The sequence below is a fragment of the Aquila chrysaetos genome, chromosome 3 (genome assembly GCF_900496995.4).
Source record: "Aquila chrysaetos chrysaetos chromosome 3, bAquChr1.4, whole genome shotgun sequence".
Classification (NCBI taxonomy): Eukaryota; Metazoa; Chordata; class Aves; order Accipitriformes; family Accipitridae; genus Aquila; species Aquila chrysaetos.
In genome coordinates, this window is record NC_044006.1 from 73,600,906 (window position 1) to 73,616,287 (window position 15,382).

The 15,382-nt window shown below is 46.0% G+C and overlaps 1 protein-coding gene across 3 annotated transcripts in view; it reads left to right on the forward strand.

Annotated features, from left to right (window-relative positions):
• The window catches only part of LOC115339806 (mitogen-activated protein kinase kinase kinase 3-like), an 83,240-nt gene that overhangs the window by 19,193 nt on the left and 48,665 nt on the right, over positions 1-15,382 (forward strand). For all 3 annotated transcript variants that reach the window (XM_030010298.2, XM_030010300.2, XM_030010299.2), the window contains exon 2: positions 2,761-2,840. In XM_030010298.2, the coding sequence (XP_029866158.1) occupies positions 2,837-2,840 (4 nt within the window). In that variant the 5' untranslated portion in view covers positions 2,761-2,836. The remainder of the gene's footprint in view (positions 1-2,760; positions 2,841-15,382) is intronic.

Below are 15,382 nucleotides of genomic sequence, written 5' to 3' on the forward strand. Positions count from 1 at the left end.
AGCCACTTTGGTTGCAGAATTGAGTTCAGCTCCATCAAATCAAAACTGCTTTTATGCTAGATGAGAGCATCTATACTGGGCTTTCCTGCAGGTTAAGTAATTTCCAGCAGTTTCCTGAGCAGACAGGAGCAGCCGAAGTCTCTTTTGTGCACGACACACACCTGGAATCCGAGTACTGCATTGCCCCAACATCCCTGGGAGCCGATGCTTTGCTGAGCTCTTACTTTCATTGCTTGGTAGGAGGTGTTTGTGCATGGCGAGGTTACCAGGGCAGTAGTTTGAGGGCTGAGAGTGGAGATTTAAAGTAGATTTACAGCAGAGGCTGCTTCTGCTAGCTGTGGGAGCGGTGGAGTGTGAAGTGGGAGCCCTGCTTCGGACGCTCACTGGTTTGTGTTGTAAACTGCCAACACTTGAAGGCTCTGATCGGGGAGCTTAGTGGGAGGTGAAGTGGGGATTCTCCTTTGAAGTGCATTGGAGTAGAAAAAGGATTTTTCCATTTTTTTCCTCTTATTTTTTTCCCTTTATCCCCCCTGTTTTTTAAGGGAGGTAATAAAAGGACAAAATTTCTACTTAGAAACAGGAATTTGTCCTTCTGTAACAGGAAGCTGCTGGTATGTATTTTTGGGAAGCCACGGAAATTGCCAGTGTTTGCAGTCCGATTTGAAGGCTGGCTGTCCTCAGGATTGAAGAGATCTGCTAAAATAGAAAACCTTTTTTCTCTCGTGTATCCGTGGAGATTTTCTGCACTGTGTGCGGGGGCTAGTTTGCTCATGAGCTGGTCGTTGGGGTCTCAGGGGCTTGCTATGGCAGAGTTGATGGAGAAGAGCGCAGGGTAGGGCTCTGTTGATGGAAAGGTCACCTGTTTTTTTCCAGGGTTCATTTGCACGGTTCCTGTAGGTGCATGCTTTTGTAACTAGAGATGGATTGCAAAGGTCTGGAAGGTCTCCAGAAAGCCATTAGAAAAGTCTATTACACTGATAGGCGAGTTAACCTGGGCTATCCCAGGAATTTAGGGTTAATCCAGGCTATCTGCCTGTGGCCTCCGGTGCAAACTCTGCACGCAGCTTAATTGCTGGAAGTGTCGCATCAATTTTGAAAGCAAAAGCAGTGAAGATTTGGGCAGTTTCCTGCTCTTGTTATAATCAGATGGAATTTTTACACTGCTTTCTCGGTGGTTTTCTGCTCTCTCTTGATTCGGGGTTGCGTAGACTGACCGGTTCCTTTTCAAGACAGGATTTTTAACTTTCCCAAGCCTGTTAGTTACTTCCTTGCCTTCTCCTTTGTCTTGAAAATGGACAGAGCAGAGTCCGTGGCGGCTGTGGGCTCTTAGGCTCAATGGTGCTGTCCTGAGAGGAAGTTGCAGCAGCAAAAGGAACAACGCAATTTGGGGCACATGTACGTCTCCGCCTCTGCTGCTTTCTTATCGCTTTCCCTTCCTGCTCGTCTCTCTCAAAATAGGTTGGATAAATATCCTCCTGCTTGCCAGCACCAAGGCGCCAGAGCTGCTGAAAATCGTTTTAATCCGCGCTTGTGATCATTCCTGGTTCACTTCAGATTTGTTATTGTGTTTAAATTGATTTGACTGAGCTGGGAGATTTTCAAAGTGCCTTTTTCTACTGCTTCTGCCCAATGCATGGTACATAACACTCCAGAATTCGTGTCTGTGTCCTGGCTTGCACAGCTCTCGTTGACTCTGGGGCAATGTTGCCTGCAGGGACTGCAGGATGGGAATGTCTTACTCTCTCCCTGTGAGTCTGATGAAGTACTTGAGATGTCTCTCCATTTACTCATGCTATCACACAGGTTTACAACCAAGAAATCTGTGTGCTTATCAGCCAGCTAAAGTGGACTGGTCTTTGCTGATTGCGTCTATCACACTGCTCTTTAAAAGGTGCCCATCTTTAGGTGGGTTCTGCCTTTGTTCAGTCTAAAATGAGGTTTTTCGCTAGTGAGCAAGACTGACTCCAGCAGGCTCGGTTTTACACTAAGTTTCTTGGTGAGGAAAAAAACCCAACAAAACCACAACCCCTTGCTGGGCACAGAGCTTTGGCTAAATGCAGCATGCCAGGTAACTGAACCCACTTCTGCATCGGTTTTGGGCAGATTAGCAGATAGCCATGAGTGGCACTTGGCAACACACAGAGACTCTGGAAGGGCTGTTAGGGACATGCCTGCCTTGAGGGATGTATGGGGCATACATTGCTTCCGAGAGCTGCCTAGACTTGGCTTTTTTCCCATGCGGTCAGAGGAAAGCTGGTCCAGCCTTGAGGAACCTTGGCTGGGATTTGGAAGGCCTAAATTTAGGTTTCTGCTTTGATGCAGGCTGCTTCTGGGACTGACTTTCCACGTCCTGCTGTCAATTTGGTCCCAAAGTGAGTGTTATCCCACAGGGATGCTGCAAAACGTAATGTGTTAAAGGTGGTATTGCTTTAAGGTTGCATTATATAATGTAAAAATACATTTTAAGTATAATGTATTAAAGATGGTCTGCTCTTAACAAAAGGAGACCTATGGCACAAGTATAAGTTGTTTACTCCAAGATTTTAAAACCATAAACGTACCAGGTTTGTGGTGTGTTACCTTTGGGGTGCATAGAGGAGGGCAGACTGCTGGTCTCAATTCCTAACTAAATGGTTCTCCTCTTTCCTCCAGCCCAGGTGGTGGTGGGGAAACACTTTGTGAAGAGTGGTCCTGTTAGTTGCTGTCCCCATTGACATGTCAAAATTAATCTGTAACCTCTGTGTATGTTTGTTATTACAGGGTGGATGCTTGAGAGTGGAGGATAAGGTACAAGTGTCTGGGACCGGTGGAATGGAGGCCTGATGTAGATGGAAAGATGGGTAAGAACTGGATTCCCCTGAAGCAATTAGTTTTCTGCAGCCTGCTAATTTTGGTTGGGGCTACCAAGCATGACAACGGAGTGGGAGACATTGCCAAGATGGTCTGGCTGAATATTACGTTGCTTTCTAATTTTTTTTTGCTGGTCAGTGGTGCCAAAATTGGACAAATTCTCTTCTTATCGTCAGTGTGATCTGGTGTGCCCAGATGTTCTAGGTGGAGCCTCTTCCCAAGTCTGCCTTGTATTTCTGGGCAGAGCATCTTCATTCCCTGTATCTCTTCTCCCCAGGAAGCTTCTGTTTCAAGCAGAGCCCGAGTATATTGCTTTTCTAATTGGTGACCTAGATTACTTGCACTTTCTCCCTCTTCCCCTGGAACAGTTGTGTATCAGATGCTCTGTGATGCTGAGGGAGAATTTTTTTTAAAGTGGAAATTGTTTATAGTTCTGGAGGTACATAAAGATCTTGATCTTATTTCTACTGCTAAAGAAAATTCGTTATGTCAGAAATCAAAATTCATTATGTCAGAAGTCAGGACCACTTGGAAGTGCTGGACTCTCTCAGTTTTAGCATGTGAATAATCAGGTTGGTAGTACTGTCTCACATGAACATGTGATAAGTGCGAGAGCCCCAGCCCCCCTTCAGCTTCTCATGCCACTGGCCATCAAACTTATCACATTACTCTTGCAAAATCGTACCTTACTTGCAGGAAAATGTTCATGCTCTTCACTGTGCTTGTAAACTGTCACACAGGTGTGACACAGCTGGAGGGATTGCTTGGTGTCTTCCCATCCCCAGTAAAGGACTTCGCAGGAGATGCATGCCTTACTGACAGCAGTGCTGCGGGCTTTGGGATTCAGCCAGCATTCCATGCATTTATGAGCATGGCAAAGTATGAGAAAGCTCTTTGCAGAATGAGCATTGACCACAAAACCAATTCCAAATTGGTCTACAAGCCATTCTGCCAGGCAGCAGCAGTTTGCAGCTGTAGAGTTTTGTGCTCCTTTTCTTTAATTTTGCTGAAAAGAGAAAGCTCAGCAGGTTGAAGAACACAGCCAGGTTCTACCCGACGTGGGTGTCAGTGCTTGATTAACACGTGGAGCTAATTGAGCTTGGATTGTCCTGTTTCCTTCACCAGAAGAGGCAGGTTACAGAGAAGCCTAAATTAATCTCCTGAATGGCTTCCTGACCAGGTGACCCAAGAAAGAAGAGATCTTGGAGGAGTCTTGGTTGAAGCTGAGCCCTGCACTTTCACATTTGCAGAATTTACACAAGTTCACCCAAAACTTTTCAGGGCTGGTTGAAATGGTGCTGGGGGGGGGGGGGGGAAGGAGAGAAGGGAGGTGGGGCAAAATACCAGTAAATTTAGGGATTGTCCTTGCAAACCTGGTATAAAAGTGATTCAGAATTTGATAGTGGTTTGAATTTAAAAAATGAATAATGTTAAGCCACTGCCACACCTTAACTGTTTGTCCTCCCCCATGGAGAAAGGAGAAAAGCAGTGCTTACCACATCCTGGCTTTACCTCTCTGATTTTTTTGTGCTTTCTCTGTTACCTAGAAGAGAGATTTTGTGGGGAGAGGACTATTTTAAGGCCAAGTTAAAAAAAAAAAAAAAAAAAAAAAAAGGAAGGGAAGAGAAAGTCCAGACCTCCTGCTTCAATGTAAAGAATGACAAATTTTGGTTTAAAACCCCTGGTGAAAAAAAACCCAAATTTTTTAGAGACATTTTCACTTTGAAGGTGAAAACCACTCCTTTGTCGATGTAATTTTTTTGTTTGTTTTAAGAAGGAAAGTTCAGACTTGCTCTGAGCACCAGTAGGGAATGAGTTGCTGGCTCCAGTCCAGTTCTCAGCAGATAGTCAGTTTGATGACTTCTTTTACAGAGAGTGTGGTTGATACAAACTGCTCAAGGTGCCTTCAAACTGTCAGCTGTAAACATAATATGGATGCACTGGAGAAGCAGTAAATGTAGGAATACTGTAGTGAAGAGAGCACCCTTTTGCAAGGCACTGTGTTTTTTGGGAACGTGAGCTGAATCGGTAGGAGTCTTGCACCGATTTGCAGTTCTGCTTACGCTTGTATGTGGATGGAAGGTGCTGGTCGCGTCCCCTTCTCCAAATGTCATTGCTTGGGTCGTTGCTATAGCTCATCACTAACGTAGCATCAATGCCTGTGTAGGGACCGGTGAGATCTGCCAGGCTGCATTCAGAAAGGATCATGGTGTGGTCCTGAGTTTGGTCTCTGACTTGACTGTTGGGGCAAGACGGATGAAGTAATGTGTATCTTGATTAGTGTTACTGAGTGGTGTTTGTTAGTTGAATCATTGCAACAGCTTTGCTGACGCACAGAAAATTAGGCTAAATTTTGAGGGTTTATTAGTTTCATTTCCCCCCTTCCTTTTATATGTGTGTTTGTTTCTTCTACGCATTGGGGTGAGGGAGCATTTTCAAGGGAAGAGCAGGGAATTTGCAGTCATGTCATTGATTCCCTTCTGGTAGACCACAGAGGAGGTGTGTTGGATGAAGTGATCTATGAAGGTCCATTCCAGGTCTACCTTTCTTCCTAGGTTCCTATTTATAGTCTGCTCAGTGTCTCAGAGTTCAGCATAGGACTGTTCACTCCTGGACACGTTCTAGGGAAGCTGCATGACCTTGTATGGAGACCACAAGGTGGGAAGTGGGGACTTCTGATGTCTCCGTGGGCTGCACCTCTGACATAGCAGTTTGGTCGTGTCATGCGGTGCAGTGGTGCTTGGACTAGCCCTCTGCAACTGTGGCATCCCAGCACCGCGGGTAGGTTGCTCTGCTGTTGCAGGTCCAAGACGGTATCTCTACATGTGCCAGCTTGGGGCCAGCCTAAGCAGAGGTCCTTGGCACTGGGTCTTCTTATGATGTGTAGACATGGCCATGACCATGTCGCTTAACATTTATTCTCGTAGTGCTGTTTGTAAAAGACCTGGGTGTGTCTCTGCAGGATAGATTAGAGGGCTTAATTTTGGAGGGAAGAACAACTGGGTACAGCGTAGGATCTTGGGACAGAATTGTTCTGGTTTTGCTTCATGCTTTGGTCTTCAATAAATCTCTTGGGCTCCCATTTAGTGTTGTCCTTGGGACACTTTACTTCAGATCTGTAACAATTGTATTTGTACTGAAACATTTGACTCTTTCTTTGCATGGAAAAGGAAGGTGGCGAGAACAGTGGGATGGTTTGTAGGTGGAAATGGCGTTGGAAGGACTTTGTGATTTCCAGAGGGAGAGATGTAGCCGTGCTGTAGGTGTTTAGTCACTGCTTCAGAAGCTGACCACATGTTTCCTGAGTGGGTCAGGTCTTGGGTATGGAGGTGAAGTGGGGTAAGATGACTGAGCATTGGTCTGAGAGAGACATCTTCAGGAAGGCTAGTCCCCAACACACCTTGCTGGACACTGGTCATCCAAAGCAGTGCTGGAGCCTAAAGTGGTTATCTGCTGTCAGTTTGGTACTGTAATTCCTGCTGGTTGGAATAATAATGAACTCATTTTTAACATGGTTGTTGGGTTGCCATTATTCTCAGGCCTCAAAGAGTCCAAGTGACATATGCCTCTTACATTGGTTTTCTCAGCCTTGATAATGAGAGAGAAATTGGAGTGGAGAACATGTGTGTCCTAAAGCAGGATATCCCACCTCTTACTCCTGGCACAGAGCAATTCCTCCAGCTTGCAGTCCATTTCCATCTGCCACCTCTCCACAAGGGTCCAAGAGCTCTTTATAATTTGATCAAAATGTAGCTGTGGACCAGCAAGTGCATATGACACTTCTAAAGATGTCCACATCTCCAATACAACACAGTGGAAGGACCATGGTCAATAGCAGTTAAAAATTGCTGTGTTTAAACACTGCATCACAGTAAAAGTAATACTAAAAAACTGCAGAAGTTGATATAAAAAGCACTAATTTTGTTCCTTTTGTTTAAAAATGACTTAAGTATTCTAATTCTGGTTATGAAATGCTGTGTGCATGCATATGTGTTTCTGATGATAAAAACTCCAGGAATGCTTATCTATTCTGTTCAGCATATGTACGTGTAACTCAAAGGTTTAGGTCTTTAGTACTTTTCTGGAGTGAGTGTGACTTTTGCTTCAGCAGAAAGGTAATCTGAAGTGCGGGAGATGGGAGAATGATGCTTTTTTACAGTATTGCCTTGACAGAGTGGGTGTGTTTGGAGAAGAAGACTGCAGGCTAGGCTGGCAGAAGGCAGAGCAGCTTGCTGAAGGTGGAGGGGGCCTGTTTGCACAGCCATGGTCTGGCCATTTAACCCAATTCAGGTTTTTTGGGGGGCTTTTGAGATGGAGAGAACTGCCCCAGTTGGTGGGGGGAGAACAGACCAACTCTCCCTATCCCCATGCCTGCAGGCATTGATGTCTCAGCTCTCCCATGCCTCGTTTTCCTCATTCCTCAATCTAAGGCAATGGTTTTGCTCTTCACTTGCTCTTTGTATGCTGAGAGCCATTAAAAAAAAAAAAAATCAGAATGAATTGCAGCAGTTTATCTTATAATAAGGCACATCAGGCTTTCTAGCTCAGGTTTTGTTATTTTCGAGGGGTGTCCGGTTAAGAGGTGTCTGTGTCTCCTTCTGTCTTTGGGGACCTGGGGAATGCGGGACTGGACCTGCATCACTGTATTTGGGACGTTGCAGTCATTGCTGCAGCAACAGGTTAGGAGTTCATGGGCTCTGGGCTGTGGCTTTGAGCACTGGAAGTAGCTGGGCTGGGAGGGTGAAAGAGGTCTTTATGAGCCTGCAAATAACCTTCAAAGGTATTGGAGGCAGTCAGGGGAAATAACTTGCCAGCTACGTTTCTTGCTGGATAAACATTTTTCTCCTTTCAAGTGTGCTCAAGAGAGAGGTGTGGGTTGTGGGGAGAGGGTAATATCTTTTATTAGACCAAACTGATAGAGGTGGAAAAAAACAGGCTACCAGGGCGAATAAGCCCTTCTTCAGAAGGAGAAAATTTTAAGCTCAGCAGGAAAACAGGCTGGAAAAATTGCCCCAAGCTTAATTTAATTATGTTAATCCATTACAGGAAAAGGTAGCTAGTGTCTGTGGAGCAAAGGGCAGAGTTATCAAAGAAGCTGTGAAAGTTTGTTGTGAGATGAGAGAGAGAAATCAGTACCTGGTGCCTTTGAAGTGGTGAGGAGTTTTGCAGGCAGATGCTGTGGGAGAAGAAGCATCGTCCCATAACACCAAAGAGCCCCTCTATTTTTTTTTTTTTTTTTTTTAATGCTCAGCGGAGCTACGGGCATACAAAATTTTCTTAAATGTGGTTAATTTTGCTTTTTAAGGGTCTAGCCCCTGCTTGCAGCTCTCCTAGACTAACTTTAATCTGCAAAAGCAAATGAGAAACAATAGGTTTGTCCAAGAGCAGAGTTAGGTTTGTGGTTGGACTCAATGATCTTAAGGGTCTTTTCCAACCTAAATGATTCTGTGATTCTAAGAGGCAGAGATTTAGCATGGCTTATCTTGCAGCACTCTGCTTTTTTAGGAAAGCCCTGATTCTCACTGCCGTATTCCTGTCTCTGCCTCTCATCTTCCCCAGGGCTGCAACTGGGAGCCACCCAGTGCGGGAGCCTGTTTGGGGCTGGGAAGTCTTTGGCAGCTGGAATGGTCAAGGCTGGGTTAAGTTTCTCTTTGGTGCTCCGTAGGGTAAATGCTTGCTCTTTGGCTGACAGAGACTTGCTTATTTAATCTTTGCTGTGCCTTAGATCTCTTTACGAGCTTCGGTAGCAGGGGACCGAGGTGCGCTCTCGTCGTTCCCTGCACGCCTCAGATGGGTTTGCAAACACACCTGCCCGCTTCACAGCCAAGTTTAGAGGCACTTAGAGGCCAAGCGGCTTACCCAGTTACCCCTCCGTTAGCCAAAAAACCACGTCGCGGCCCATGCTTCGGCACTGCGTGTGCGGGTATGGCCGAATTCCTCTCCCACAACGGGGCGGCCTCGTCTGCTCCCCTGGTAGGGAGCAGCCCAGGGGGTAGGGGATCTGACTGGGGGCCTGCGAGGCAGCACGGACGGCAAGCTCCAGTTAGCTATGGAGGGTCACAGGGCGAGGCGTGGGCGCTGGTCTTGCTTAGTTGACTAAATACAAAAACAGTCTCAGGAGCGCAGAGCTCGTCAGAACTCCTCGTGTGGGTCGCAGCCCTGCGTGGTGTGCTCGGTGCTGGGGACCCATGCAGGGCTAGGCGCCGTGCTGCTGCTCTTTCGGGCAGCAAAACGACACCTGCGAGGGGCTGGAGAAGTATTTGAGGGGTGACTTCTTGGAGAAATGGTGGGTATGACTGGCACGCCGGGGTCCTGTCCTGTCCTGCATGGCCTGGGGACACGGCTGGGCCTGTGTACCCTGCTGCAGCCCTGGGTGCCATGGTGGCCCGGGCCTGGTGGCTGGGCCTGGGCTGAGCCCCACTGCCCTGTGGTGACGGGGAGCGGGGTCAGTCAGCAGTTGCTGGAGAAGCACTGAAATCCTTCATATCACTGAAAACCGGTGTGTTTTTTATTATTGAACCATCACGGCTCGTGCTCCAGGATCCAAGTCGCTGGCTGGATATGAGGGGCAGCACCTGTTTTCCCCAACTCTGCCCTCTTCAGCAAATCTTCCCCCACACACACACCACATGCCACCCAGTTTTAACCCAGATGTTTGCCCCATCAGCCGAGGAGGGTTGAAGGGTGTGGGGTGCCATGGCTGGACCCCACAGGTTGGTACAGGGCCCAGCAACACTGCGCTGCTGGAAGAGGGGGGCTGTGAGAAGGAGGGAGGAGGGCCAGGTTTTGTGCCTAAGCCTTTATCTGAAAGCCACAGGATAAACACCACAAGGGCAAAGATTTTTGTCCATCTCCAAGCTGTCCAGCTCCGATACACACCACAGCGCAGCCTCCGAGCAGCTCCCCTCATCATATAACGCCGGGGAGTTTATGTGCCCTCGTCCCTGAGCTGCTTTACCCTAACTGAATCCGTCTGTCAGGATATTGCACGGGCTGTATCTGGGGAGAAAATGGCTTTTTAGCCAGGCTTTGCTACCCTCCGTGTGTGCGGGGATGTACGGGGGACACGTGGTGACGAGTGTGCACAGGGTTGGGGCCGTGGAGGAGGGCATGCAGAGCATGGGAGAGCTCCGCCGGCGGCTCTGATCCCGTGGAATTTTACTGCACGTGGTGCTGTCAGAGAGATGGCTATTTTGGGAGTGGAGGGTTGTAGTGAGCTGCAGATGTAACCCCGCTTTCCCTCCCTGCTGAGCTAAACCGAACACCTTTTGGATCCTTTTCCATTGCAAAGGTCCCTGGTAAATCTCTGGGATGAGGGTACGTCAGTATTGTGCCACAGCTCTTCGCGTTCATCAAGAGAAATTTCCTGTATGATTTGTGGCTTAGCCACTGAAACTTTTACATAAGTGATAAAACTTGCCAGTCAATGCTCTTGAGAACTGTTGGGTTTGGTATTTGCAAGATCACTCAGTGTTTTAAGGCATTGCTCTCACCTTACCTAAACCAAGGTGCAGTCCCAGTAGCGTTGTGTTAGCTTTTGGTTTTCCCTGGGGAAATTCAGAGGGCAGTTGAAGTTCTTCATTATCTCACACCCTGGATCTCAAATACGTTATGACATAACACATTCATTTATTTGCCAGTTTATTCTCTTTTGCTGTTTTCTTAATGCTTCTATAGACATGTTAAGAGCCCAATCACTTAATATTATATTGGAGGTGTTTGCTTATTTGTGTACATGAGTATTTTGGGGACTGGTTGGGTCCTGTCATTGTGGTGATTAGAATTAGTTACATGTGTGATATACAGTTTTACTAATTATAATTTAAAAAATAACTGGTTTAGCTTTTTTAAACAGATTCTTGCCTTCTCCCCCAAGCCCATTCCTGAGCACTAATTTCTATCCCCTTTTGCAAGGGGATGTAAAGGGAAGGGTTGTTTTTGATCTAAACAGGTTCTCTGACCTGTTGACTGCGCAATTTTACCAATGGTTGTATGGGTCACCTGAGTGATAGCATGGGGTAGAGGTAGAATAGGAGGCAGGAACTCTCAAAATGAGCTTTACCTTTGAGAAAAGGGCCTGCGAGATAGTATAACTGTACCCTAAACCACAGATGTTTTATTGGGCATTTGATGTGATGGACATCTGTAGATGTCAAATGCTTCTGATGGATTTGGTTTTGTTTCTTTTCACAAAGCAGTTACTGGTTGTGCTATAAAAGAAAAATTCAAAACCCAAACCAATGTCATTTATGGAGAGCAAGCGTTTACCATTGATTTGTCAGGTAAAGTATTAATGATCTTCTATACCTATTAGATGGTGCACCCTTTAGCATCATAATTCCTTGATAAGGAGAAACATGCTTTCAGGAAACCCCAGCACCCCACAGCATTAGTTACCTATGTGAATCTGTGTATCCCAAGCTTAAGACGTCAGTGAGCAAAGTCCTGCCAAGAAATCCTGCATATCAGATGGGTCTTTCCTCACTTCCTCGTGTATAATTGCTCTGTTTGACCTGCTGAGCTGTGCCCTGCCCTTGAGTTGTACACAGGAGTGACCTTGCCATCCCTTGGGTGGGGATGCAGGAGGGTGAACGACAGCAGGATCCAGCTGCCAGCGAGCCTTTGCTGACTTGCAAAGGGAACGTGCTCCACTGGTGTGTCTGCTCCAGTGCACAGTAATCTGGACTGGGGGAGGGTAATTGGATAATTTTTCTCTTTATCACACTGATCCAGACAGTGGCAAAATGATTTGTGCATGTAGGTTTAATTTACATGGAGGTTCATCTGCATCTCTCACTAGATGGATGCATACAGCAATCTGTTTTGCCACAGGTAGTTCGCAGACAGCCCTTCTAAGGGGGATGAGTTGGAAAACAGTATTTGTACCTGCCTACGAGAGTGTCTGGGTCCCTTTACTTGCTTAGAGGCTTTTGTTACGGTCCAAGTCAAGCTCTTGAGCTTCTAGCTCACTGGTCTCCTTCCTAGTATTGATTGGGACAGTCACTGTGATGGTGTTTACTTACAAATTGATCCCTTATGCCATTTAGAATGGTAGAATCATTTAGATTGGAATAGACCCTTAAGATCATCAAGTCTATGCTGTCTTGGTACCTCTGCCCCTGGTATTTGGTGCATGGCCTGAATCCTGGTGGCTGTACATGTCTGTTGATGGTGTTTGCAGGTACTGAAGAAACCCAGAAGCCCTGGTTTTCTCTTCATCGCCAAGCTTTTTTTCTGTCTGTCTTTTGGAGAAAAGGCAGCATTTGCCTTCACAAGCAAGTTCTTTGACACCTGCTTTCACCTAGGTTAGTGTTGTCTAGTTCCCTGGACCACAAAAGCAAACCCAGGACTGGTATGACATTGACCTTCTGATGAATGCAGTGGGCAGTCCAGGTTGCTGTTGGTCCAGCAGATATGAACTTTCACTGTAACATGTGGGCCAAGTTTGCTGTTACCCCATGCTCACATGGCAAATAGAAATGAAAAGGTGTTGCGGCCATTGAACATTACATGCTACTCTGATGTTTGCTCTGCTCTTCATAAAGAAAAAAAAAAAGACAGACAACTGGAAAGAGCTGTAGGAATGAATTAAGGATTACTCTAATGTAAGAAGTTTTTTGTTTCCGTTTAGTTAAATGAAGAAGAGTTAAAGGGGGATGAGATTGCAGTCTGTGAATACCTGCAGAAGATGGGGGGGGATTTCTGTTAATAGAGGGGGGTCTTTAAGATACTGGGATATCAAGATCTAATGAGTAGAATATTAAGCGAGCTATACTCAAACTGGAATTGAGAGATATTCGTTACAGAGAGGTTATTGGAATAAGTGCATGAGCTCTTCAAACAGACTTTCTGATCAGCTTTCTGAAAGAGGCTGTTTTGCGTGATTCCAGGTCAAGATTGTGAGGTAGAGGCTGCTAAATGAATTTCTGTGGCCTTTGTATACAGCCAGGAAGGCTAGCTCAAGTTAAGTCCTTTCTGAATTTAAGCTCCATTTAATGTATTTAGCTCTGGCTGCAGACTTGTGTAGTCTTGAGCAAGACTTTTGTCTCTCTCAGATTCCTGTCCATCAAATGAGACAAAAAAGACAGCTCATCTCTCTTTCCATCTGACAGTTTAGCTGAAAGTCCATCAGGACAGGGACTGCCCTTTGCAGGTACTGAGTGATGCTGAGGTGGTGTCTTGGCTTTCAGTTGAGGTTCTCTTTGGTAAATGATAAATGTCATATACTAGTTAATCCAAAAATTGTGTATTTTCAAAAAACAGAGAAAATGAAAGGCTGATGTCCTTTGCAGGCCAGAGTTAAGATTGTCAGTGTCATAGTCATGTAGTTCTGTATTTCTTTCCACTAAGTTTTATTACATTTCAATATTTTTGTTACTATATGTTCAAAGTCTTGCCTTTTGAAAGGGCTTTTACTGAAGGTGACAATGTTTCTGTGAGGCTTCCCATCCTCTCTTCATCCCCTCTCAGCCTTCACAGAACTCTTCCTCTGCCTGGGGATATCCCCAGCAGTTGCATTACCTTCCAGAGAGGTGGATGCTAGCGATGAGGGGTGCCGCTGGAATTTACACAGGCACGATGGCTGAACTGGGCTATCAACATCACGGTTGCGAAAAGCACAGTGGGATCTTTAGTGACCACAAGTGGTCACATCTGTGGTTTTACGTTGGATCCAAGCGGAAGTGTATGTGACAACGTGCGGCCCCTTAGCTATATGCTCCAGCCTTGCTCAGTGATGACTCAGAGGACAATATTCTTCCCTTCTGCAACGCCCAGGATTTTTCCCTGACTTTTCCCAGCCCTAGCTCTGCCTGGTGTGTGCAGAGAGGCCGAAATCAGAACTTGCCATGTTTTACAAGACTCTGTTTTACTTCTGTAGGCTTTTCTGTGTGCTTCATCCAGCTGGTGCTTTTTTTTGTGTTGATGGAAGCAGCTTCATGGAACTACCGTAAGCTGCCTCTTAGTAATGACCTATTAGTGAAGCCAACAATAACAGCACTGTCTAGACCATCTGAACAGAGCTAAATTATTCCTTTGTCCCTTCTTCATTTGGTTTCTCTCCTGACTGTTGAATTGTTTTGGGTGGTCCGTGTTGACCTTCAGGCTTGCTATTTCTCCCTTGCTTCCTCCCTGCCTCCCCCTCATTCAGCAGTGAGCCTGCCGTAGTAAGACTGAAACTCCAGGTTCCTCTCTCCCGCACGCATGCTGGAACCGAAGCAATGTAGCAGCACCGGAAACATGTATATGAAGGGCAGAGAGATGTGTCATCTTGTGGCTTTTTAATTTCACTTCATAGTTGATTTTGCTAAGTGCTGAATGTCCTAGATTCACGTTGGTAGCGCCTGAGATCTGTGAGTCTTAACATCTTACAGAACTGAAAACTTGATGGGAGAAGGAGGCATACTGGTTTAGATATAAGATCCTGCCAAAACGGATCAGTGTACTTTAGTAAAAGTATAAAACCAACCTTCCCGTGTCCACTGTAGCTCCACTGGTCATTGCTACCTGGGAATGCTCTTGGCTTACTTCTGTGTGTTCCTCTCCTCTATGTGACTGTGGATATTTACCTTTGGGAAATTAATATCTTTGAGACTGCTATTATATTTGGTTGGAAGTGGTCCTTGGTTGGATGAGCTGGCAGTGTGATCGCATGAGCTTTGTCACAGGAAGCTGATTTAAAAAGCACAAAATTGGGGTGTTGGTGGGAAGTAGGGAAGAAAGAAATGAGTTTCCTACTAAGGGAAATAGCTGAAAATAAAGTAAGAGCTGAGGATGGAAGAAGAGACACTGGGGTCAAAGGGAAAGTGCTAAACCCAATTGATTTTTTACATTTCATTTTTGTTGTCTGTGTAATCAGCTTTTCTTTGTCCTGCTCTTCCATCATAGAAATATTCCTCGTTACATGCTGTGCTGGGGAGAGAGCAGGCTTCGTTGTACAATTCATCCTGTCAACCTACAATGCCTTAAGTGAATTTGTACAAAACGGTCCAAGAGTGAAGCTGGGCCAGAAGTTTGTTCAGGAGCAAGAACCTGCTCACGTTGTGCAAAGTCAGTGGTTTCCATAAGCCTCAGAGTCCATCTGAACTCTTGTGGATACTTCATTGGTGTTGTGCAACTTGCAGCTGTTTTGTTCTGGAGCTGCGGCAAAGCCTGGGAAGATGTTTGCTGTGTAGTCTCAATGCTGCCTTCTCAGAAGGCTGAAGCATACTTGGGTCCTGCCAGTGCTAGATCAGGAGAAACCGATCTTGCATGTCCCTTGGGCATGGGATTCCTGTTGATTCCCCAGCATTTTCTCCCTGGAAGAGCCGTCCTTCCTGCACCCTCTGCTCTCTCAAACCAAGGCAAACAGAGAGCAAGCAGCCTGTGACTCCTCTTTTGCTGGAGAAGCTTGAGAGTGGCATTTGGATTTAATTATCCAGTAAGCTTCAGTGCTTGTTTGAATTTTGACTGAACTGGCTGAGCTGGCTGCTTGTTTCCATGGAACAAAGTTCTCCACCCTTCTTGGGAGTCAGCTTGGAGACCCCAAGAGCAG